The sequence below is a fragment of the Lygodium microphyllum genome, chromosome 14, assembly GCF_053477565.2.
Source record: "Lygodium microphyllum isolate KBCC chromosome 14, Lygodium_microphyllum_v1.1.10, whole genome shotgun sequence".
In the NCBI taxonomy this organism is placed as follows: domain Eukaryota; kingdom Viridiplantae; phylum Streptophyta; class Polypodiopsida; order Schizaeales; family Lygodiaceae; genus Lygodium; species Lygodium microphyllum.
The window spans coordinates 39,729,781-39,755,159 of NC_141148.1; the positions used below are offsets into that span (position 1 = coordinate 39,729,781).

Genomic DNA, 25,379 nt, shown 5'->3' on the forward strand with positions numbered 1-25,379 from the left:
GGCTAGTCCTCCATCTGAATTTAGTTGAAATTCACCTTCAGCCTTGAAAAATCTAAGTCTTGGAGCTTCTAATTTCTGGCACGCTTCCCAAGGCTGCTGCTAAACTCTAATTTCTACTGTAAATTAGGATTTACAACAAAGATTGTAATTTCTCAACCTCCAAGGGTCCAAATGCTGAGATCCTTAAAGCATGGCTGTGAAATGGCTGGGAGATGAGAGAGAGAGCTGTAGAGAGAGATAATTCAAAGTTTTGTCGCAAAGGATGACTAAAAATCAATCAAATGCAGCTGTTGCCCTGCCACAAAAGCATTAAATGCTGTCGCCTATACCTAAGACATCCAAATCAAGTGTCACCTTGTACCTAGATACAATCCCCCAACTGTGGAGGGTCTAAATCTGCAATCACCTCCTCAAAACTCACTCATGGCTGGCTACAATGGCTGAAAATAGGTTGGCCATGGCTGCTCACAACTCTCCCACACTTACTACAGCAAAAATGATCTCTTCTCTTCTTTAGCCTTTTACCACCCTGTATGGACAAGTTTGCCAAGTGGCAGCCTTCCCAAATGGTTTTTCCAACATTATCCATCATTAAACATTAATTTTCAACCTTTAATTACTGAAAATTAATCTAATAATTATTTCAGTGCCCAAAAATAATAATCTAACTGGACAATAATTAAATTGGTTAGGTATCTTCCACTCTCAAGTCTCTCTATGCCATCTTTGACCATTAGATCAGCGTTAGGTACCATTAAACGCCACATCTTTAGTTTTACCAATTGACATTTATGGCCAAATGAATGACCTAGGTCAACAATTGACACCAGATACCGTACCTGTGCAACATAACTTATAGCAACCTTTGCCTTTGACATCTCGTGATTTTCTTGGATTCCGAGCTCGTAAATTTACTCTAACCCTTGTTGCACCTCACATGTGCAACATTTGCTTAACCATGTGATTAAAAATTAATCCACGGGTTAAGAGAGGTTTCAAAAATACATGTTCTCATGACATCTATCCACTTTTCTTTTCAGCTTATAGACCCACTTTGTACCAATAGCTTTCTTTCCAACAAGCAATGTCACTAAATCCCATGTTTGATTCTATATCATAGAATCAAATTCAACTTGCATTGTTGTCATCCAATGCACACTTTGTTGTGCATCCTCAAAACAAACAAGCTTCTCATCAAGTGTGTGTGCTGCCATAAAAAACTCCATAGTATTAGCATGATCATGCAGGCGGGCCTGTCTTTCTAATACAACCAGCAATAGGAGCATTGAAATGACTATCTATCATGGTCCGCAAGTACCATCTAGGCATCTGCCTCTTGACTATGTACAAGCTCCTTCTAAACCTCAAATTTAACATCTTGCTGAATATTCAGATCAGCCATAGGCTGAATTTCTACATTGCTCAATGGAGAAGCTGGTTGAACATCATGTTCATTTACTCAAACTCCAACTGTATCACCAAAAGAAATGGATAGCAGCCCTTCAAACACATCATTTACAGCTTGATATCTATCAAAACCAACAAGGGAGAATTCTGATTTTTCATCAAAAATTATATCCCTACTGACAAAGGCTTTCTTGGAAACAAGATCATATAGTCTATATCCTTTGCTCTCACTCCTATACCCAACAAAAATGCATTTGGCAACCTTGTTGTCCAACTTTTTTCTTAGTACTTTGGAAATATCAGCATACACAAGACACTCAAAAGTACGAAAATAGCCAATTGAAGGTTTCCAACTATTCCAAGCCTCAAAAGACATAACATTTTTTAATGCCTTGGTAGGGCACCTGTTGAAAACATGACAAGCACACATAACTACTTCCATCCAAAAGCCATGTGGCAAACTCTTAGCTTTCAGCATACATCTAGCCATTTCCATGAGTAACCGATTCTTCCTTTCTGCAAACCCATTCAGTTGTGGAGTATATACAATAGTATACCGATGAACAATGCCTTTCGACTTCAAAAAATTATTCAACAAGGAAGGCGTATATTCCCCCCTCGGTCTGAATGAAGAGCCTTAATCCTATAGCCAAATTGATTTTCAAAAAATGCAATAAAAGCCAAAAAAACATCATACATCTTTGACTTTTTCACCAATGAGTAGACCCAACAAAAACGAGTAAAGTCATTAATGAAGGTGACGAAATAATAACATCCACCCAATATATCCGAATGCACGATCTGTAATCTCGTTGTTGCCTTAGAAGCAACATCATGAAACAAGAATCAATGTTTTTTTTCTAATATGCATCCCTCACAAATATGCTCAGGAGTTCTCTCCAAGAAAGGTAAGCCATCTAGTATTTGAGTACATTGCATAAGAATCAAACTGCCATATTTGACATGCCCCATGTGAGCACGCCATAACTCTACCTAGGACATAGCAGGAGTAGGAGTAGATGCTAAATAGACCGACTAATCAATCAAATAGGCATCTAACTTATACAGTCCATGACAAAATGTACCAGTCAAAACCAAAGTCAAGCATTCTTTATCCCTAACCATTTATCATCATCAAATGTGACCTGCATACCACACTTTGGTAAAGAAGAAATGGACAACAAATTCTTCTTTATTTCCTGGCATATATAATGCATCTTGTAAATGGAGAGTAAAGCCATCAATGGCTTTCAAAACAATCTTCCCAACACCTCTGACAAGGTAAGATGCATTGTTGGCACACTACACAAACTTGTTACAGGAGCTGCAATAACAAAGAAAAACAAATCCATACAGGATGCAATGTACTTAGAAGCACCATTGTCAAAGAACCAAGTGCTAGTATCCTCAGTAGAGCTAAATGATCTATCAGCCCAAAAAGAGTGATAATTGCAAGTGTAAAAACAGTAGCCCCGGTCTATAACAACTCTGATACCAGATGTGGGATATGGAGGATCAAAGCTCAACTAAGAGTACACAATTGACAGTGAAGAGTGAGAGTGTGAAGACTCGACACGACTCCCAATGCAATTACCAAGAGTGTAATGAAAGTGTAAAGTACAACCCTGAAGCCTTAGGGTGGTTAATGTGCATTCCCACCTGAAAGGTGTAAAACATGATAAGTGACTGAACTATGTAACATAAGCACATCAAATAGAAGATAATATAACTCGGGGAAAAACCTCTTATAAGGAGAGTAGAAAGTGCCCCAATGTCCTACCACAAATCACCGACACTCCTTTGCGAGCATAGACATGAATCAAACCCAACACCTAGAGCTTTCTAAAGGCAATTCAAATCAAAAGCAAACCTACAAAACAGGCTTCTGAGTTGAATTAAAAAATATCAGGTCAAAGCAAAGCGTTGCTCAAATGTCCTCATGCAAAAAGGAGTTTCAAGTATTTCCGTAGGGTGTCTAAGTGATGCTGTCATGTCTTGTATTGCACACTTTAAGCTTCCAAACCCTTGACATTCCAAAGCCCTGACTACTTCAATGTGGACAATTTGCACATATAGCTCTCATATTGTCCATTATCCATCAGAATGTTCAAACCTGTAATGATTGATCTAAGCATTTCAAGCATTAGTTTCCAATGTCAAACATAGCTTTATAATTAGTAAAAGTGTGCTTCCTTAAAGAAAGTTCCTTTTGGCTTTTGGCTTAGCTATGACAAGTTCCCAAACTCTTTTAAGTTTTAAGAGCCAAAGGAGACTTGAGGCACTACTGATGGGGCTGCCCTACAATGCAAGAGGCATGGAGGAGAGGCGTACGGATAGGCTTACATAGTACAGCGAAGACTATGATAGTATGTGGGGAACAATACCTTGGGTCACAGACACAAGGCCTACCTGTGGTCTACATGTGATTATGAGGATGTGAAGGGGAGGTCAATCGAAAGTCCTATCCTATCTCTCTTCAATTCAAATAGGATAGCCATGCCAAACTTCTCATAGACAGAGTGGATTGAAAGCTTATATCCGGTATCATTGCTTGGTTTATGTGTTTGGCCAAATGTAGCCACACGATTGACTTACTGGATATATCCGTTGCAAAGACTCTCTTTAGGATACAGACACACACTCTCCTCTCTCCAAGGGAGATGGGAGAGGCTATATGGTGACTCAAAACTATGAGCTGAAGGAGAGATGTTGTTCTTAGGATTTAGGATTCTAGCACTTTCTTTCATGTTGAGTCAAATACGATCTGGCACTATAGACATCTTGATTTGTTATTCACTCGGCCCTTGTACTGAACCTTACATTTGTGTTGTATATTTGTTATCTTGGAAGTCCATTACAAAGCTGTCGTTGTACTTTGCCTCACAATATTTTTCTTGGAAGGAGCTACTAATAGAATTCCTCTTCTTTTGGAGAAAAAAGCGGGAGTTCCATTGATTTTTAGCCTCCCAAAAATTAAGTAAACTATTTTTCAAGAGAATGTTGTCATTCAAAAGAAAGATGCCTACCAACTAAAAATACTCAGCATCAAAAGACAGCACATAATGCCACAATTATGAGCTTAGGAAATACTAACAAGAGAGGACAGTAAAATTATCCAGATAATATGGTAATATTGACAAAAAGAAATACCAATCTTAACACTCATTACACAAACCTGAATCAGCTGTTGTGCTGTCTGCACTTGAGTAGCAGTCCCGTGAATCTCAACTGTCATTTCTCCATGCACACCTCTGGTTTCCTGTATCGTAATCGTAGCTCCACTATTCCTACGCATAAAGCTAATATTTGCACCTGCTGTGCCAATTATTGCATCAGCATAGGATAGTGGTATTTGCATCTTTTGTGTGACCTGCAAGCACGCAAAATTAATCTCTCTCTCTCTCTCTCTCTCTCTCTCTCTCTCTCTCTCTCTCTCTCTCTCTCTAAAAAAGAAAACCACCAGCAGTTTTCAGCTTGCACCCAATGCCAAAGCAAGTAACAATTTCTGGTTTGATAGCACTGGAACTTGCAATTAACCATATGGGAAGTCAATTTCTGCATATCTGCTTTTAATCTTGATGAATAATTCAAAGTGTGTTGAAAAATCCATCCAAAAGAGAGACCACACGACATCAGATTGACCCAGATCAGTTGGGCCCCTCTAAAGATGATAGAGACCAAGGGTTTCTAAAACAGCAAATGTGAAACAGGCTTCATGGGTTTCACAAGAGTTTTGTCAAACATTAGAAACAGGTTTCATTTGACATTGGAAAAATATGAGGCATCATACATAAATTGCATGTCTCATGTAATTGATATCTTGCCTGGCAGTGTTATATCACTAAATATACAAATGATCTGGCCTCTCCTAATTTGTAAGGTGGCAACCCACTATCTAGTGAACTGCAACAGTAGCCCCAACAGGCAGCAACCCCAAAGCCCATCTATTTGTGATTTACCCTCTAAGTGTCCAACCAAGAATCTCTACAATGGCTGCTGTGCAGGTGGCCAACTTCATTGTAATGGGTTCCAACAGGCAGCAGTCACAAAATCTACCACCGAATGTTGAGGATAAAAGAATCCACGATTCTATGAGCTGCAAAGGCTTCTCTAGACCCAAAGCTTACATGGAATTTTGACTACACAGAGAAGCTAAGAGGGGAAGCATATTGATGACCACTTGACTTTAACCCTTGCATCTGTTCTAGTCAGCCAGATAAGAAAGCAATATGCATTCTGTGATCATTCATCATCGGCTCCATCAGACTTTGAGCACATCAATGTTACAGTACTGAGACCAGACAACTTTCCACATGAACAGCTTACTTCACTCTCTAAAGTTGTGAATTTAGGATCCACACTTTCACAGAATTAACACCTAAAATGCATGAGTGCAGAAAGCAAGAACAGAAAATATATATTTGATAGTCTGATAGTAACGCAGACAAATCCATGACATCGCACATCCATATTACAAATATTGTCTCTGTTCTAACATAATATCAAAAATGTTCATGGTTTGGAATCATAAGCGAAATCAAAACCTGATAAGCTAAGTCCAACCACAACCTGAGTAATAACAGGGGCTGGTGGAGGCGGTGCAACTTGGCTATTCATCCCCCCCATTCCTGGGTCCCTGCCATAGATTGAAACTCCATGATGATGACTTTGGGAGTCATATGTGTCTGAAGGTTGATAGTAACTATCATGCTGAAGGGCAGGTGCATTGTAATGAGAAGCACCACCCAATCCTGATCCGGTAGAGCTGGGAAGAGGAGCAGCTGAGCTGGGCCCCCAAGAGTTCAAAGGCCCAGCTTGTTGGGCTGGTGTTTGTACAGCACGCTGCATATCACATGGCATAAAGAATCAATGGAGTTATTATTTCTTCCAATATGACTGAATTCAATTATTATTTCTTCCGGTATGACTTTATGTCCATGAGTCTATTGATGTTCAAACACAAAAGGAGCTTACACTCATCTCAAACAATGGTAATATTGAACGATCTACAAGAAACTTTCGGAGATGAGCCACCACTAACTCCATGGCTTTCTGCACTTTCGTGGCCTCGCCCTGAATCTCCACAACCCTATCATCTGGCAGTGCACAAAGTGGCAACTCTTCTGCAGGAACCAAAAATTCCTCTTTTGTAAGCAGCACTCTTTTTCATAAAGGCCACATTCCGCAAATTGTGATGTATCATGATTCATTAATATAGGCTTAAAACACCTAACCACAACCAAAACTAGTTTTTTGAATGTGTTTCCTCTCCACTTTTATGCTTCACATGGAGGATAAGCGTACATCAAAAGAACAAATGCCAGGTGTAAGTGCACCCAACATGGTATACTGTTATGTCATTTGCTGTGTGGCAGAATTATAAAACTGGGTTAACAGGTCACAAGTACTACACTGACAAGAGAACAGCTTAAATGCATCGTCGCCCCACATCAATCAAAGCAAGTTCTGTTAAGCTTCAAGAACCAGCGCCTGTGATATGTACATGTTTGTATGGTTCTACATATGCTGCGTATGTATGTCATAACCCAAAAAGAGACTCATGTATGGTTCTCTCTAATACCTCTTTTGCAATAGTGCATTGAACAATGAAAATTTTACAAGCAAGAGACATGCACGTCAAAATACAGAACTATAGAGTGAGGTTGGTACAAAACAATTCTGAAGAGAGACATTTACCTTCTAATCATACAATATTGGCTAGAGATGTTAACTCCGAATTCATGCTCAAACAAACTTTAGAGATAAAGGATTGTACAAGGCAATAGTAGTTTGCAAGAGGCTTTGAAAGTGCTTGTTGTCACCAAAGTAGTTTTGGCAACACTTGATGAGAAAAGTTAAGCACAACCCCCACAAGCAAACTATTGGCATGTATAACAATAAAGGAGTCTACCATGAAAAGCAAACCAAATAACAACAAGATCTTGATTTGGCATCTACCCTTCTTATTTATCACTTTTGCTCACTCAATGTGAGCTTTTACTAGATGGACTCCTTGAGAGAAAATTTTGCAAGTGAAATTGCGAAGAAACAAAGGGTTTTGCAATGGACATCGGAAACAATAGAGTGTATGATAAACAACATTCGTGAATGAACTCAATACCTTTGAGAATGGCTAATGAATGACAATGACAATACAATGACCTCAAGCCTTCAAGTCTCTAGATCCACAATAAGTAAAAGCTAAGAAGTCGGTGACATCAAAGTGGCTCAAAGTGACTACACTATCTTGAAGTTCTAGTATGGAGATGGGCAGCAAAACCTACAAAAGGAGAGAAGATGATGACTATGCTATCCTAACAAATGAAGGGTGGCAGCTCTATAGGAATCCTCCATAGAGTAGGCCGCAGCCTTCACAGGGCAGCAACCTATAGGCAGCAATGAAGAAAGTGAAACACAATCCTCTAGGAGGATGTGGGTGAAGACTCAAGCAGCCAAAACACAAGATCAGTCGGGTGAGCCACGACCCAATCAAGCCTCCCCCCTATGCGGAACATAGAAGTACTGATGCTACAATTAAGGCAGTGGAGAACTTTTTCTTTCAGCTTTGAGACATGATGTTGAGGAGTTTGCATGTACATCCATTGTACATCACAAGATTAAAGATGATATGCAGAGGGTTCCAAGGCTCTTGCATCGTTTGCCTAATCCTAATATGCCTTGGCAAAGCATTGCTATAGATTTTGTTTTGAATCTTCCCATGACACCTACTAACAATGATAATATTTGGACTATTTTCTATAGGTTCAGCAAAAAAATTCATTATATCCCTCTTTGCAAACATATCAACACTGATTATATGGCACAATTTTTTATGTAACATATTTTTATATATCATTCTATGCTGGAATCCACCATCAGTGACAGAGATCCACACATGACTAGCTGTTTTGAAAAGGACTACTTGAAAACATGCGTATCAAGATCAAATTTAATCATCCTTTCATCCATAAATTGATGGACCATCAAAAGATGGCAAATTATCTAATGTTGGATCTCTTGGGATTTTGGTACCAGAGCAAAATTAGCAGTGGGAACTAAATTTCTTGTGCATGGTTCCATTGAAAAGGCAGATTTTGAGATTGTGGAAGGTGGAAAGAAAGTTCTACCTATTTTGCACACAAAGAATAAGATCTTTGAGGTTGATAGATATGTAGAAAGCATGGATATCACTTAACAAAATATCAAGCAAGCTCTTCAAAGATTGCAAGAAAAGTAAATGAGGGCGATTGATTGCCATACACATGTATTGAAATTTGCAAAGGGGATTCGGGCATTACATGTTTTGAAGAGGCAACACAAAAAAAGATGATAGGAAAGGAACACTTGCATTTAAAGCTAAATGTGAACTACTATGGGCAATTCAAGATCTTGGAAAACATAAATGATATGGCCTACTGGCTGAAATTACCTCAGCATTGGAAACATAATGCTTTTCATGTTAGTTTATTGAAACCTTTTCATGGGGACGTGTCAGAAAATGTATCTACTCAAATTCAGCCAAAGGTTAAGGAATTAGATGAGATTTTGATACCCAAGCAAATTTTGGTACATAAGGAAGTTAAGGGTAAAGTTTCCGAGCACTTCTTGGTGAAGTTTCAAAATTATTCAACTATAGTTGCAAAATGGATGCGAGAGGGTAACTTGGCAAATCATCCTAAATTGTTTCCATTTTACCTCAATACATTTCAGCTAGAGCCACCTTTAGATCGGACTCATTTAGGTTCACCAAAGCAAGGGATCTAGAATACTACTTGATACTCAAGGGGGGGTAGCACTTCCACTCCTCAAGGTGGATCTTGGATGTACTTTGGTTGCATCCAAGGTATTGTCTGCTCACAGGATTTCTACCATTGGGGTAACTATTCAATGTACTAGTCACTGTGGTTTGCTATGCAAATGGGCATGGTTTTGAACTTTGCACCTAGGCTCTAAAACTATATATTTGCATTGATCCGCTATGTGTGATCAATGGTTGATATGGTGATCAAAACAGTGTTTGTTTTTATAAATGTATACATCCCTTAAGGTTCTAGAAGCAATTTTGTTTCAAGTGTAAAACTCATAACTTGGTTTTGCTGGTTGGAAATTTCAGCATGTTGTAAGCATCAATTGGGTTAAGCTATAGGAGCACATGTTGTTTGACTATTATGTCACATGCTTTACTAGTGGTTTCACATGCTTTTGTCACATTGTAGTGCGATCGAATGTGATCACAAAATTTTGAGGGGGAGACCTGTCCATGGACATGCCATGCACATGTGAGGTGTACATGAAAAGTGTGAGCTAAATTATGGGCCCGGTGGCAATCAAACCATGACTTGAGCAATGGCAAAAGTTGTGATGGACAAGTATGAGTAATTGCATCGTGATAATTCCTAGCTCTAGGCATTAAATGTCTACTTGGGAATGACTTTTGGTGTCATGGAACATTTAATGCCAAGGATTAAGGTTAAAGAAAGCTTGAACACTTTCAAGTCCTTGAATTTTAAATGTGGATTTTTGCTCAAGCCAAACAATTTTTCCTTTTTCACAATGAATTAATTGTTGGAAAATCATTTCTAAAGGTTGAGTTATGCATGGGCTAGTTTGCCACTTGGCAAAAAGGGAAGAAACATGCCATGCTAGCCTAGGACAGCAAGGGTGGTGCATTCTAGGCTGATGGAGATTAAGAGAATGAGTCGTGGATGCAAACGACCATTGTAGAGATGAGAGAAAATATGCTAGGCAACAACATCCTAAGGGCTCCTCTCAATCGGTGATGACCTCTGGACAGCACTAGACTGATTTTAGGCTCCATGAGCAACATGCGACAGCACGAAATGATGATTTTCATCTGTAAAAAGTCAATAAATCTAAATCTCTCTCTCTCTCTCTCTCTCTCTCTCTCTCTCTCTCTCTCTCCAATCACAGTTGGACTCATCAATTTCAACGATACAGCACTGAATTTGCTGGTACACCTTTGAATTTTACAATACTTAAGAGTTTCTCAGCTGTCTTAGGAAGCGTGGCATTGAATCTCAACTATGCATGAGGAAGATTTGCGGTGGAAAATTGAGCACATCTTAAAAGGATTGCCCCTCTATAGCAAAGGTGACTTGCATAAAAGAGAAGAAGATCCAATTTGTGCCCACAAGTGCTTCAAATGAAGAGGCAGATTGGGAATTATGTGCTGGTCACTTTATATAACCAAATGTTCCAGATTTTGTAAGGGAATTGGCTCACTCAAAGGAGGAAGCAACGACTTGAGGGCTTATCAATTGAGTTTGTGGGTGGCAAGGCCTTCCATCTTCCCAAGGATTCGAGTCAAATCTTAGTTATACTACATTGTGGAATACAACTTTAAAAAATATTGCAATGGCAGCTAATTTTGGGCTGATGAGGTGTTTACTATCTACTTTAAAGTAATAAGGTGTTTACTTCAATTTATGTCAACTTATTGCATCCTTAATCTATCACCCACCTCAATCATCACATGTATGAATCGATTTGGGGCTTCTTTTGGGCTGCGGCTTGATGTGTCTTCTTTCAAGGTTTTCAACTGTGATACATATATCTACATCTTGAGAAAGGAATGTAACAAGTCTGAGCCAAAGTCCAAGAAACAAGTATTCATTGGCTACAATTCCCAATCACAAGGATACCAAATCTATGATCCTGTCTACCCAAGCTAAGATGTTAAGTTTGTTGAGTTTCCAACTACAAAGGGAGGCGAGGAGTACCTCATTCTTGGTGATCCTCATGATAGTTGGGCACCTCGGCTAATGCCTATGGAATGCCTAGCATTTAACGGTCTTAATATCAAGGAGATTGCTTCACCACTAGATTCTCCGCCAATGGAAGTTCTAAAGACTTTAGCACACATAGAGTGATGAGGGGAGTATTAGCTTCCTCCTCGTTGGGCACTTGATACACTCTGTGATGCTAGGATTGAAGGGCTTCCCAAGGAGTGGCAACCACAAGATGGACCACAGCAAGCACATTCAAGGGAGCCTGTCTTTACAAATTACAAGTTGATGACCCATGTTATGCAAGATTGGGATCCGACATGAGTGAAAAGGGCAATAGATACTGACCATAGGCAACAAGCCATGAAGCATGGGAGAGTTAGAGGCTATTGAGCACAATGACACTTGGCAACTTGACCCATGGCCTGCTCATCAAAAGGTGAATGGAGCTAAATCAATCTTCAACACCAAGTACTATAGCAACAGCACACTAGATAAACAAGGCACAGTTGGTTTCCAAAGATTTTGCACAATGGCCTGGTGTGGACTTCGATAACACCTTTACCACTACAATTGGCACGGCCACTATTCAGTCAACTCTTACCTTAGCTAGCCATAGGAGTTCGCCAATGCATCAATTGGATGTCAAGTTAGCCTTCCTAAACAATGACTTGAAGGAGGAAATCTATGTTGATTAGCCTCTTGGGTTCTCATCGTCAAATGGTAAGGTATACAAGCTTAAGAAGACTCCCTACAGCCTTAATCAAATTCCTCATGCATGGAACCACAAATTTGATTCCTTCATTAGAGAGAAGTTGAGGTATCAGAGGTCTGCATCTAGCCTGAATTTGTATGTCCACGCTTCAATTGGAGGGCTCTTGTTGTTCATGCTCTATGTGGACAAACTCATTTTGACGAGACCATGCTCAAACAATCAAGCAAACTAAGGAGGCACTTCATGAGAAGTTTGAGATGACTTGGGGTCTTCTTCACTTCTCTCTAGCTCATGAGATATAGCAGTCCAAGGAGGGGATCTTTCTCTCTCAATGGCAGTATATGCAAGATCTTTTAACCATTTTCGAGATAACCAATTGTCAAACGATCTCTACTCCCATGGATCCAAACTAAAAGGCTACAACCCATGTTGATTCAGTGGCAACTAATGCTTCTTGATATCGACATTGTATTGGGTCTTTAATTTGGCTTCTTAATATCTAGATTCATCTTTGCTCTCCAATTGGTTTGCTTGTAAAGGTTCATGAGTGAGCCCAATAAAGTTCATTAACCAGCTAATTTGTAAATTCTTCAGTTTCTAAAGGAAAACCCTGACGTTGGCCTATTTTGTCCACCAAATACACGTGATCCATCTCTAGTGCTACAAGGTTGGACGAATTTGGAGTGGGCTGGTGATATTGATCAAAGGCGGTCGACTACGACCTTTTGTTCCCTTCTAGGTGCAAGTATTGCCGCTTGTAGTAGCAAGAAATAGCCGACTATTGCTCTTTCTTCAACAAAGGCCTGTCAGAGTAAAGCAATGCGAAAGCGAATGACAGAGACAAAGAGTAAACAGAGGGAGGAGGGGGGGAGAGAGAGAGAGACAGTGAAACGCAAAAAATCTGCAGTGAAGAATGCTATATAAGGATGCAGAATTATACACGACTGCAAAGAGAATATCTGCCTATGTCTCCACCTTGAGGAGCTCGATCTCTGTCAGCCCCGAGTGCTGTCTCTGTCACCAACAGGCTGAAATTTTTCCAATACAAGTGTTCAAGTCTACTAGAAACTCAGCCTTTGAAAGACTGAAAAGAATGCCGGAGAAATGCCAAAAAATAGGCGGGTCGGCTGCATTTAATGCAACCAACTGCAGTCGGACTATCAAACTATAGCCACGTGGCAGTGCTAACATGACAGGAGATGACTCTTAACACCCCCTCTCAGATCCTGGACAAGGCAGCAAATGTAGGGATTTGGAATGTAGATGAAGTAAAGCCTGGGGAAGTGCATTCGTAAACAAATCTGCAAGATTGTCCTCAGTCTTACAATACTCCGCATCAATGATCACATCCAAAAGCTTCTCCCTAATGAAGTGATACTACATCTCTATATGCTTCATCCGAGCATGGAATACGGGATTCCGTGCCAAGGCAATGCAACTCTCGTTGTCGCACTGCAAGATAGTAGGACAAGTCTGGGGGCAACCAAGCTCCAACAACCACCACCGAAGCCACATAGCCTCGCATGTGGTAGAAGACGCAGCCCGATACTCTACCTCAATCAAAGATAGGGCGACCGTGGGCTGCTGTAACCGGCCTGTTCACTGGAAAGGGCGGTAGTGCACAACTACAATATATAAATACTTTCACCCAATTAACAATCGCCCACTTTACCTGAACTTAAAGACACAGAATCAAGAAGAAATACAGGAAGCTAGAATGCTCCTGTTGCCACACAGACACCCTGTTGGCCCCTAAGTTAGGCGCCCCTTGCGGTATTTCTTTATTTTTGAAAAGAGAAAGTACAATGGGCTGTCTTTCACCTATTCTGGGTGAAATTTGACAGCATAACAATACAATTACTGACCCAAATCAAGTTGACCAGGAGGGGAAACTCCGCCCAAGTCTGAAACTTCTGGTTGGAGTGCAGAATTGACCATTTCAGTCTGTGAAATTACTGGTTCAGACCTGTTCTGGGACCTGTTTACAACTCATACTGTTCCCTGTACTGTTCAGCCCACTGTAATTACTGGTTCAGACCTGTTCTGAAACCTGTTTTCAGCTTATATTGATCCCTGTATTGTTCTACATCATCTGGGCCAAGTGCCCCTTGATTCTGACATCAATTGGGCTCTGAAATAACCTCTGAACAGTCCAGAATCAGAACTGATTTGGTGTTGTTTCAGACACCTGCTTGGTGAGGTTAACACCCTCACCTGTCCCTGCTGGGAACTGCAAACAACTGCTCTTGTTCCTGAAGAAAAGAGGCTCTTGCCTCATGCAAAAACAGCATATTCCACACAGTTGTACCTGAATCATAAGAAAGGCCCTTGATTCTGCAGCATAACCATACTGACAGGGAGAGAAAAAGAGAGAATAGGAAGCAAGCTCAACCCTCTGTGCATCATAGACAGGGTAGATCCTTCTCTCTTTCACAAAAAATGAGCCCCCCATGCATTGAAACTCGTTTTTCTGCTGCCCTCTCTCTCTCTTTTGGGAATTTATGCCCAAATTGTGACACATGGCATACATGTAACAATTTTCCTGTTTAAACCTTTCGGTCTAAAATTCTCCATCCTCGGTTCAAAATTTGACCTCGGCACAGACCAGAGGATTAATCCTCATACAAAAACGAAGATAATGACGCGAACAGATTCTGGGATCCAAAAATAGTAACTCCCTAAATTTTAGGAGTTGCTTCCATTGCATCCCCACTAGTCTTCTGACCATCTTTGCAGACTATGGCTACATCCAAATCTGTAATGTAGCTCAACTGAAAGTGAATTTCCACTGATGACCCCACATGGACTAATCTCTTGAAGATTTGTCCATCTTCACTTTGAACTAGTCTCTTCCAGGCTAGTTCTTCAACACACTTGTGTCCATATACACTTTCACAAGTCTCTTCCAGGCTTGTCAATCTACAGTGCCATCAGTCTCTTCAGACTTATACTAGACCGTAACTGTCCAGTCTTGACTCACTAGACACTCCTGTCCGTTTCACAAACTGGCCATGCAACTCAAGCGTTTAGATTTCAAAAGGGATCCTTCCAAAAATAAAAACCAAATAAAATAAGTAATAAAGAAATCAACAAAAAGGTAATAGTTGTCACAGCCTTGTGACAGCTGTTTCTTGCTACTCCAAGAGATAGCACCAACACCCAAGGTAAAACAATAACCTATAGTAGACCGCCTTTGATCCACATCACCAACCCAATCTAAATCACTCTAACCTACAAGAACAAGATCAGTAGCACTTGTACCGGCTGGATAGAAAATCCCAAGGTCGGAGGTCCCTCTCAGAAACCAAAGTACCCTCTGAGCAGCCTACCAGAGGTGCACTTATGAACCCAGTCAAGAGACCTACAACAAAACATAGATCAACCCGTGTGTTGAGGAGCCAAATCAATGATCCAATCAGCTGATGTAAGCGAGTAGCATCCGCCAAAGGAGAACCTACATGTGAAGTGGCCTTTCAGTTCGGATCCATAGGAGTAGAAATGGACTGCTAATCCTCCATCTCAAAAGTCACCAAGAGCTCCTGTACATATCTCTACTAACAGATGAAAAGCCTTCTCTAAGACTAATAAATCTCATGGCCCAAAAAGAAATGGAAAAGTCCTAAATCCGTCATCTCGAACTTCTAGTGTAGGGCTGCCTTCATCTCTTCGACCTTCTGGATATGAGCACCTACAATAATCAAGTCATCAACATACAAAACAAACAACACCCGACCTCCCACAGAAGTGTGCACATAAAGCTGCGGATCGGCCCTAGAGCATCAATATCCCAACTTGGCCTAGAGGAACGAATCAATCTTCTTGTTCCAAGCACGCGGAGCCTGCTCAGGTCATACAAGGCCTTCTTTAACCTGTAAACCTGCCCATCTAAGGAACCAAAGCCAAGAGGCTGCTCTACATAGATCTCCTCCTTGAAATTACCATTCAAGAAGGCCGACTTCACATCAATTGAAAAACAAGCCATCTCTTATGACCGGCCAAGGCAAGAACAGCACAAATAGTCACCATGCGAGCTATAGGGGCAACAATATCATGGAAGTCAACACAAGGGCGCTGTGCAAAACCTTTAGCATCAACACAAGCCTTGTGCTTGTCCAACGAGCCATCACTATGGTACTTGGACTTGAAGACCCATTTGACACCAATCACCTGCTTATGAGAGAGATGAGGCACAAGGAACCAAGAGCCATTCTACTCAATAACCTCCAACTCGACTTTCATCGCCTTCCGCCAATGATCAGACTGTAAAACCTCCTTCACTGATGTAGGCTCTCTATCCTGCGTAACACAGGACATCAAATAGTAGTTAGAGCAAACAAGCTCCGTAGAATGTGCGTAGTACCTCCATGACCTCCACAGTCCATCCTGCGATTCCCACTCCTCAGGGACCCCCTTGATCCCTAAATTATGGAGTGTGTCATGGCCCCAACGAGAAGGCCGGATCTCTCCTCGGTACTCCCCATCTACTAAAGACTCGGGTACAACCATCGGCGGAATCTCCACTGGGGTAGCTAGTGGAAGAGAAGACTCAAAATCTAAAGAAGAATCTCCATCAAGAGACTCTAGCTCCAAAGGAACTATCTCGGGAGCCCAACTCTCCTCTACATCTCCAAGTACAGGATGCTCCTCACCCCCCTCTGTGGCCGAAACTTCCACGAACCGCACATCTTAGCTCGTGTAGACATCCCGTTTTATGGGATCATACAAGCGATAACCTTGGGATTGGGAGCTGTAGCCAACAAACACCTGTCATTGGGAAGTTGCCTCAAATTTGTTACGTTGTATCTTCAGGATGTGCACATAGGCGTCACACCCAAAGATCCTGAAATAAGAGACATCCGGCTTAGTCCCAAAGTAAGCCTCAAAAGATGTCATCCTGTCAATGGCCGAAGTCTGGAATCGATTTAGGATATGGACTGTCGTAGCCATAGCCTCGGCTCACAGAAATTGAGGTGTTTGTCAGTGCTCCATCATGGTGGGTGCCATCTCGATCACACTTTGGTTCTTCCGCTCCAAAATGTCATTCTCTTAAGGAGCGTTGGTATTAGCAAACTCCTGGTAAATGCCCCTATCTGCACAAAAATGAGTAAACTCATTAGAAACAAATTCACCACCCTTGTTAGATCACAAGGTCTTCAATCTCCGGCCTAATCGATTCTCCTCAAAGAGAAATCAATCCTTGAAGTAGAAGAAAGTCTTCGACTTCAGTGTCAAGAAGTAGACCCATGTCATCCTACTGTAGTCATCTACAATCAACATGAAGTACAAGCTCCCCTTCAAGGACTCATTTCTCATTGGGCCATAAAGATCCATAGATACAAGCTCCATAGGTGAAGTAGACCGCCTCGAAGTGTTATTGGGAATCGCATCTCTATGCTGCTTCCTACAAATGCAAGAGACACATGGCTACTCATAGTTCAAGTGGCCAAACCAAGCATGCTATAGCTTAGACTATATCTGAGAAGTAAAAAGAAGAGAGGTAAGAGCGGAAGAAAACTTCAATTTGTAGATGTCATTTTCCTTATACCTTGAAAAGAGAACCTTCCTCTATCCATGATCAAGAACTCGAACAGCATCACTATCAAACTCCACCAAGAGACCAAGAGAACAAATCTTATGTACCAAAAGTAAATGATACCCTAATCCTAGCACGTGCAGCACCTCGAAAGTGTGGGTACCACCATGTCCATCTGGAATCAACTGCATCTCACCGCGTATAGCAATAGACACAGAAAAGCTATCTTCGATGAGAATCTGCCCACGCGAGGGTCGCAAATGGGCAACACCAATTGTCGAAGGAGTCATGTGCCGTGAGGCAGCATATGGCCGGTCTTACCACAAATATGACGTGTTGATTCTTTCTCTTTGTCCTTCTTAGATTTGTTGCCCTCCTCCTTCTTTAGGTCCTTTCCCTTCTTCTGAGAGGCTTGACCAATCAATGCCTCAAAATTGGAAGCATTCTGTCCCTCCAATTGTTCCTCTTGGTCCAAGACCATAGGAACCAACTCTTCCCATCGAAGACTCGACTCCCGCCTTGAAGCAATAAGAGCGGAATAAAAAGAACCAAATTGCGGCGACAACAAGGACAATAAAGTGATCGCCATGTCTTCAGAGGAAATGGGCTTCTCCGCATTTTGAACCTGCATCTAAAACTGCCAAAGCTTGTTTGATGTCTTCTCGAAGCGAAGAAGACTTCTTCACGGACAAGGTCTGCATTTGCACCTCTAAAGAAACCCTCTTCATAAGGGTCATCCGATTGTACATCTGGTCAAGCTCTAGCCAAATCTCCTGAGCCACCGTCAAGTGCTCAATATGGGCTATCACGACTGTTGTACAAGACAGAAAAATAAAAGAACGAATCCTGGCATTCAACTTGTCCTAATGAGACTGGGCTTTGATCAACTCTGTAGAGCACTTCAAGAGAGTTTGGACTCATCTCTCATCGAGGGCCGGTTGATCTTCTCCATCACAAGTTTCGCCAAAATGTAAGACTCCGATATGGCCAACATCATCACACGCCATATGCGGTAATTGTCACCATCAAGCTTTTGATCTGATGGAAGAGCCAGTAAGACAAGCATCTTCTCATCCATGACCGCCTGGAACTCCACGTCAATCTCTGTAGACATCTTCACCTGCAATGCCTGCAAAAACGCAAAAGAAACCCCCTCTAACTGTGTAAAGGCAGCCAGCTAGAGCTCTTGTCTCCGCATCCCAAGCCTTCTTCAGCCGTCGAAGGCAATGAAAAGGTGAAATCTGCACTTGAAAGCCAAAAAACACAATCTTTTTCCTTCTCTAACAGCAGAAAAACAGCAGGCAGCTTCAGCAAATCTTCTCTTTTCTCACATGCCCACGCTCACCTCAGTCTTGTTCTAATGTACAGCCCACCTACTCGCACTTAAATGTTGAAAACACAGCCTTGTGTCGCACTGAAAACTCCTCTTCAATTAGATCCACCCTAGATCAGTCCTTCAATACTTTGATACCATGTCAGAGTGAAGCAGTGTGAAAGCCAATGACCGTGACAAAGAGTGAACAGAGAGAGAGAGAGATAGTGAAACGCAGAAAATCTGCAGAGAAGAATGTTGTATAAGGATGCAGATTCCAAAATTATACACAGAATGTTGTATAAGGATGCAGAAAGCGAATGACTGACGAAGAGTGAATAGAGAGAGAAGAGAGAGAGAGAGAGAGAGAGAGAGTGAAATGCAGAAAAACTGCAATGAAGAATGATGTATAAGGGTGCAAAGAGAATATCTGCATATGTCTCCGCCTTGAGGACCTCGATCTCTGTCAACCTCAAGTGCTATTTCTATCACCAACAAACTGAAATCTATCCAATACAAGTGTTCAAATCTATTGGAAACTCGACCTTAAAAAGACTAAAAAGAATGCCGGAGAAAATGCCAAAAATAAGCAAGTCGACTGCATTTAATGCAACCGGCTGCAATCGGCAATACTACCACGTGGCAGTGCTGACATGGTAGGAGATAACTTTTAACTTTTAACAAGGCAGAGTACTAAGCAGCATCTTCTACCACTTGTGAGACCATATGGCTTCAAAGATCGTTAGGTGAGCTTGATTGTCCTCAACCTAGAGCTACCAAACTTCTATTGACAATGTAGTTATTGAAGAGCTTGGGTGAGGTGCTCATGAATGCTCTATGCAAGGTTGGGACTGATTTGTTAGGGCTGCCTTCAACGCTAAAGACTAACAAATCTTGCATTTGTGGGCTGCCATCATCCAATGGCTGCTAACACCTTCATATTTTATTATCTTTGCCTTGCACTTTTGCATTTTTGCAGTTTCAAACTGCTGCTTCACTCCCTATCTTCTACTATGTGCTTAGGTCTATGAACTATTGAACTACTGAACTACTGAACTCTTGTTTGATTCAGCTGATTTTGACCGCAAAGTGCTCATATCTATCTCTAACTCCTTTACCTTCATTTGCTCACTTGGCACCTCCATGTTCTCCTGATGACAAGCTACACTAAAACTAACTACTATCAAAATGCGTTTATACTTTTCCAACTTCTAGAGTTGTGTTTTACTTTTAAAGCTGTATGCCCAAATTTTAACACAAATTTAATAAGATGTTCACCAAAAAGCCCAAAAATGCTTAAAATGGTTGTGTTCACCAAATGCCAAAAAATGTTCGAGCAACTGATCTGAGCAAGCTCTTTCCTTTCCATTGTTTCCTTCTAGCCCCCTTACATCTTGTTCTTGTCATCTATGCCAACACCCTAATTTACTATCTTTGTAACAAATTTGGCTCGTTTCCACAACGTCCCTTGACAAAAGATTTCTCCAAATTACACCACTAAGCTTACACCACATTAGAAAGTAGGGGCCAAGTTTTGATTAAAACTTGCTCCAAGTCCACAAAATGCCAAAAATGTCCAAAACTATTTGAATAGCACCTCGTCACTCCTTTTCATTGCTTCCTTTCTATATCCCTTCCATATTGTTCTTGCCATCTAAGCTAGCATCTTGATTCGAGTCATTTGGAAGAATCGAGGTGTTCTTGCAACACCCCATAACTTTGAATTTTTACAAATTTGGGACCTACATTAGGGATTTCAAGCCAAAGGCCCCAACACGATGCAAATTAGGTGCACTTTGAGTTTCTGCCTAAAACCAAGGCCTGTTCGACACCTTTGGGTAGGTATTTTAGGTCTTGGGAAGGGCTATCAGAATAGATGGTCAAAGTGCAAAATGGCAATTTCAGTAAATCCATTTCAAAACATAAACGTTTTGGGGTGAATTCCACATTGAGCACTTTACTATAGCTGACTGAGGTAACATCAAATTTAAGTAAGCTGCTCTAAACTAGCAAATCTTGCCAATGCATAGAGCGGAGAGACAACACATGCATTTGAGAAAGGTTATGAGACCTCTGAACCAAATTATGCCACCTACAACTTGTTCATATTTTGATCAAGTTTTTTGTTAACATGTTTTATCATATGTTTTGGTTACCACAAGAAATGAGCTGCAAAAAGGAAATTTCTGTCAAGGGCTAAATTTAGTGCACTTTCTGTAACAGTCTACATATATCAATTGACTTCCAAGATAGACACTAGCCAGGCACGAGTAGTATTGACAACAGACAAATACATGACTACCAAATGCAAAGCCATACCTACAACAGATTACATCAAAGCCAGCACCAACATAAAACAGGAAAAAGCTATGATAATGGAGCACCCAACTAGAAGCTGTGCTGCAGTCCTTACCAACAGACATTACACGTACAATTGCACCAGATGCATCTTGAATGGACTTGATAGTAGTGCCCTGCCTTCCAATCAAGCTACCAGCCTGTGTTGCTGCCACTAGTAGTTTGGATGAAACTACCCCAGTTGAAGAGCGTAGAGCAGAACCATCACCTTCAACTTCAAACCCATCAATCACACGCTTATGTACCTTCAGAAGGCCATCCATAGCTGGAGAGATGACCGCCTCAGGTTCCTCCCTTGCAGACACCATAACCTTAAGAAAGAACAAATATATGAGGATCTGATTGAGAACATGTACAGGATCCATCAATTATGAAATACCTAAATCCAGCTCTCAATTGGGAAAATCCTGCTACAATTCAAGTATCAAAATCTACCAAGCTAATAAAGCAATGGCATCTTGGAATACTCTAAATGATCTATTAGAGCAGACATACTTTTGTGTCTCTGTTTAAAGAGTCTCTTTTGACTTATGGTCAAGAAATGAATCAAACCATAAAGTCTTAATTGTCAATAGACAAGTCCATCAATTATGGCGCTTTGGATTTCCATACAGACAGTTTAAGTGATACTGTCAGGGTCTCCATAATTTGGCAAACCAAAAATTCAGGCTATAAAAATAGAATCAGTGAACATAGATGTGTGTAGCCATATCCAACATAAATTCGCATTGATTGTTGGCTTGGCCTAAACAAACAAGTTCTATCCATCAATGGTGCAAGATATGGAAAGTCTACAAGTGTCGGTTTATTGTTCAGGAAAACTTCTTAAAAAATGTTTGTATGACAGTGTGTAACCTAGCACTTGGAAGTAGGAGAATTGTTTTAAAGAGCTTCAGAAACCAATTGCAAAATGTGGTGTCATGTGGACTAAAGTTAAAACGTACTGACTACCATGGTATTACACATCAAAGAAATTTATTGTGAATGCCGTGAAAGTGGGGTAGACATGATTCATGACAGTTGGGCAATTTCACTTCTACATCTAAGCATGTTATTATCAAGCATTCCCTTGTCCTAAGCATGCAGTCTGCTAGTTCAAAGACATTGGTTTAAATAAACAGGAGAAATAGAGGAAGCACTATCTCATAGATCCAAAGTAGACTTCAAGGTTAAACCAGCATGTAACTGTAAATATCTTATGCAACAAGTTGGTGATTGCAGCATTTCCTTTAGAAAAAAAAATTTGAAGCTGCACGTCTCTCTAACCAAAACTACAAACTTTTCCACAAACTATTAAGGGAAAAATTTTGTATCAGCATCGAGATAAGTAGCCCCTGGCAAAAGTGAGGAAATCTAGTGAAACATAATGTATGCCCCTCTAAGCATGGATGATAACCTATAGAGGAAGAGTAAACCATGTGCATGTATTCAAAGCAGGGAGGTTGTGTAGTTCACAATGAAAGATGAGAAGACTAAGGAAATTGATAAAGCATCCCACTAATATGACACCATCACTCGGTATATTTTTAGTCCTCCAAAGTTAAATCTCACAAACAACTGTCAAACCTATCTGGGCACTTCAAATAAACTGGAAAATTAATAGTATCAACTATCATGCAATTATTGTACATTGTAATAACAACAACAGCACGCTTTAAAACCATTACGAATTCTGTACAGGCACCATTCTGGATTCTGTTCACTTCAGGAAACGTGTGTATTAATGAATGTCTAGGAATCTTGTTAGCATACCACTCTTTCAAGCGTCCCCGGAATGCCTTCAAGGATTTTGATACGGGACTTTGTTTCTTCGCACATCTTCTTCACAAACTCACCTTTTCTTCCAATAATGCTGCCAACTTTCTGGACAGGGACAATCAACCTGAAAACATTGTCACCAGGCCACCCAGGCCACTTTTTGTCACCTACAGCTGCTGCTTCCTCCTCCCGGCCCCTTTTTTGGCCAGGAGTGGCAGGCAGACCACTTGCATTTAAACCAGGCACATCTTGCTCTTCAGACAAAGTTCCCACCTGAGCCACCCCTGGAGCTGCTGCCATAGTAGTCATGTAGCTCCTTATCTGCACAGTAAAGACATGATGGCATGACTTGCTTGCCAGTTGCAGAAATTTGACAAAACAAGGGTAGCTTCTACTTCGAGACTATCAATCCACTGAGTTAGAATTCTTGAGATTCTGGACCATAAAGTTGTGTCCTGCTAGAGCAACATCTCTCAAACACAATGAAGGAGAAGGCTACAGCCACCTTGAATTCGTGAGAATTTCCTTTTATGATAATATGTAATGCAGCATTATGAGTTCCTAAGAAGTTTTCTTTTGTGACTCTCTGTGCGGATGAAGCAGTGCCACTGTGAGCTACAAATGAGCCTCCTCGTGCAAATACTTGCAAACACACAGAACTAGTCAGCAGCCATAACTAGGTGCGAACACACGGAAGTAATCAGCAGTTCAAGAAGTGAAGGTCGATAAGGAAAGGAATACAAAGGTTTAAGCCAACGCCACATACACACAGACAGACAGACAGACAGACAGAGAAAGAGAAAGAGAGAGCGCGTCTGTAAGAACTGAGCGTTTAGGGCAAACTTCGGGGACATACCTTTGGCTGAGCCCGACTGTAGAGAGAGCACTTGCCTCTGCTGAAAGACAGCAGAGATAGGATTGATTGTGTATGCTTTCAGCTCAGGGACCAAACCTTCCTCCCCAAACCCAAACCTAACAACAAACACCTAACAGTGGTGGACGCGATGGTAGTGAAATGAAAATGGCCTGTCACAGTCTCGTAGGTGTATACGAAACGTCGAAATAATCGTGAAGGCCTATTTGAAAGAAGTAATTTAAATTATTTGAGCTTTCTTTTACATAAATATTTGGGTGTGACTAAATACAAAGAGAGGCGGGTGAAAGTACCATTATAGTCGATTCAAAACATGTACTAAGGATAACGAGTATTACTTAATCTTTTCTAATTCTTGCCACATGTCGGTATGGGCACCCAGTGAAAGCCCTCCTTCATGTGGCTCACTGCATGGCAGGTCTTCGGATCCCTTTTGCACAAGGCCACATCAGAAAATGAAGATATGGAAGATGAAGGTGAAGCCACCAACGTTGGGAGCTTGGGCAACAAAAGGAAACGAGAGGAGCCTAATTCATCAAAGGCCAATGAAGATTCAACTCAGGACAGCAAACTGCATGGAGAAGCAAACACAATGGATGATCAATCTTAGGACTCATCTGAAGATTGCAAGCTTTGCATGGAGGCCAACCCCCAATTGGTTTTTGGCATACTAGCTAAGGCTTTGCATCGTAACATAGAGGAAAATTGTGATGGCATTGGCAAGAAGAGTATCATCAACACGGTCAAAGTATCAAACAATGTGTTGTGCTTTAATACTAAGGTTGTCCTCATGTTCTTTTTAGGAAAGCCATCAAAGGCTATGGACATGGTTGCATGGCTTAATACCATGCTTAAAGGAGATGGAAATGTGGATCAGTTTTACTAAGGTTGGAGGGGCTTTTTTGAAGTTGTCTTTGATAAGCATGAAGGAGCAAAGAAGACTGCCACAAGGCATTCTATTTTGGGGATTGGATCGTGTTTATATTGTGCAATGGCAGCTTGCCAAGGTTGGAAGAGACACTCTTAAGAGAGAATGCCCAGTTTGAGTGGAGATCCCAAGCTTACCAATAGGTCTCTAGAATTTATTATTGGATATTACAAAGGGCCTAGGAAGAACTCTATACGTCCCTCCACTTGCCATCCCTTACAAAAATAGAGTCTACTTTTTGTGGGATACAGCTATTGAGAAGCCTAGCTTTGTGGAACCGAATGTTCCACCGATTGCTGCAAATCAACTAAAATTATGCCTAGTTTGGAGTAGATTTACTAGGGTGTGCTTCAATAGTGGAGCCTTGGGATACATTGCAAAGAGTGCCCAAACATCAATGAAGTCAAAGAAACAAATGATTGCCTCGTTAAGAAAAATCAATGGTCTAAGGTGGTCAAGACTTGTCATCCAATTGATGTAACAAAGTATGCTCATTCCATAGCTAGATTGAAGGAGCTTTCAAGAAGGATATCAATTGTGATTATGATTGGAAAGTGGTCAAATACTAAATGCATAGAAGACAGGCAAGTCAAGTCAAGCCAAAAAGTACATGTGAAGGCTTGCCATGTATTTAAAATTTTTGAAGCAAAGTGGATATACCTCGAAATAGCAAGGGAAAGGCAAGTGGTTTCATGCATCTTAAAATAAATTCTATTGGGCATTTGAATAGGGAGTTCCAAACATGGAT

At 41.0% G+C, this 25,379-nt stretch overlaps 1 protein-coding gene across 1 annotated transcript in view; it reads right to left on the reverse strand.

Annotated features, from left to right (window-relative positions):
* The window catches only part of LOC148025518 (flowering locus K homology domain-like), a 51,735-nt gene extending 27,869 nt beyond the window's left edge, over positions 1 to 23,866 (reverse strand). Inside the window, exons 1-6 of the mRNA XM_087692687.1 lie at positions 23,686 to 23,866; positions 22,824 to 23,150; positions 21,127 to 21,382; positions 6,382 to 6,530; positions 5,977 to 6,249; positions 4,583 to 4,777 (exon numbers count right to left, since the gene is read on the reverse strand). Coding sequence (XP_087548813.1) covers positions 4,583 to 4,777; positions 5,977 to 6,249; positions 6,382 to 6,530; positions 21,127 to 21,382; positions 22,824 to 23,138 — 1,188 coding nt within the window. The 5' untranslated portion in view covers positions 23,139 to 23,150; positions 23,686 to 23,866. The remainder of the gene's footprint in view (positions 1 to 4,582; positions 4,778 to 5,976; positions 6,250 to 6,381; positions 6,531 to 21,126; positions 21,383 to 22,823; positions 23,151 to 23,685) is intronic.
* Positions 23,867 to 25,379: the final 1,513 nt, after the last annotated feature.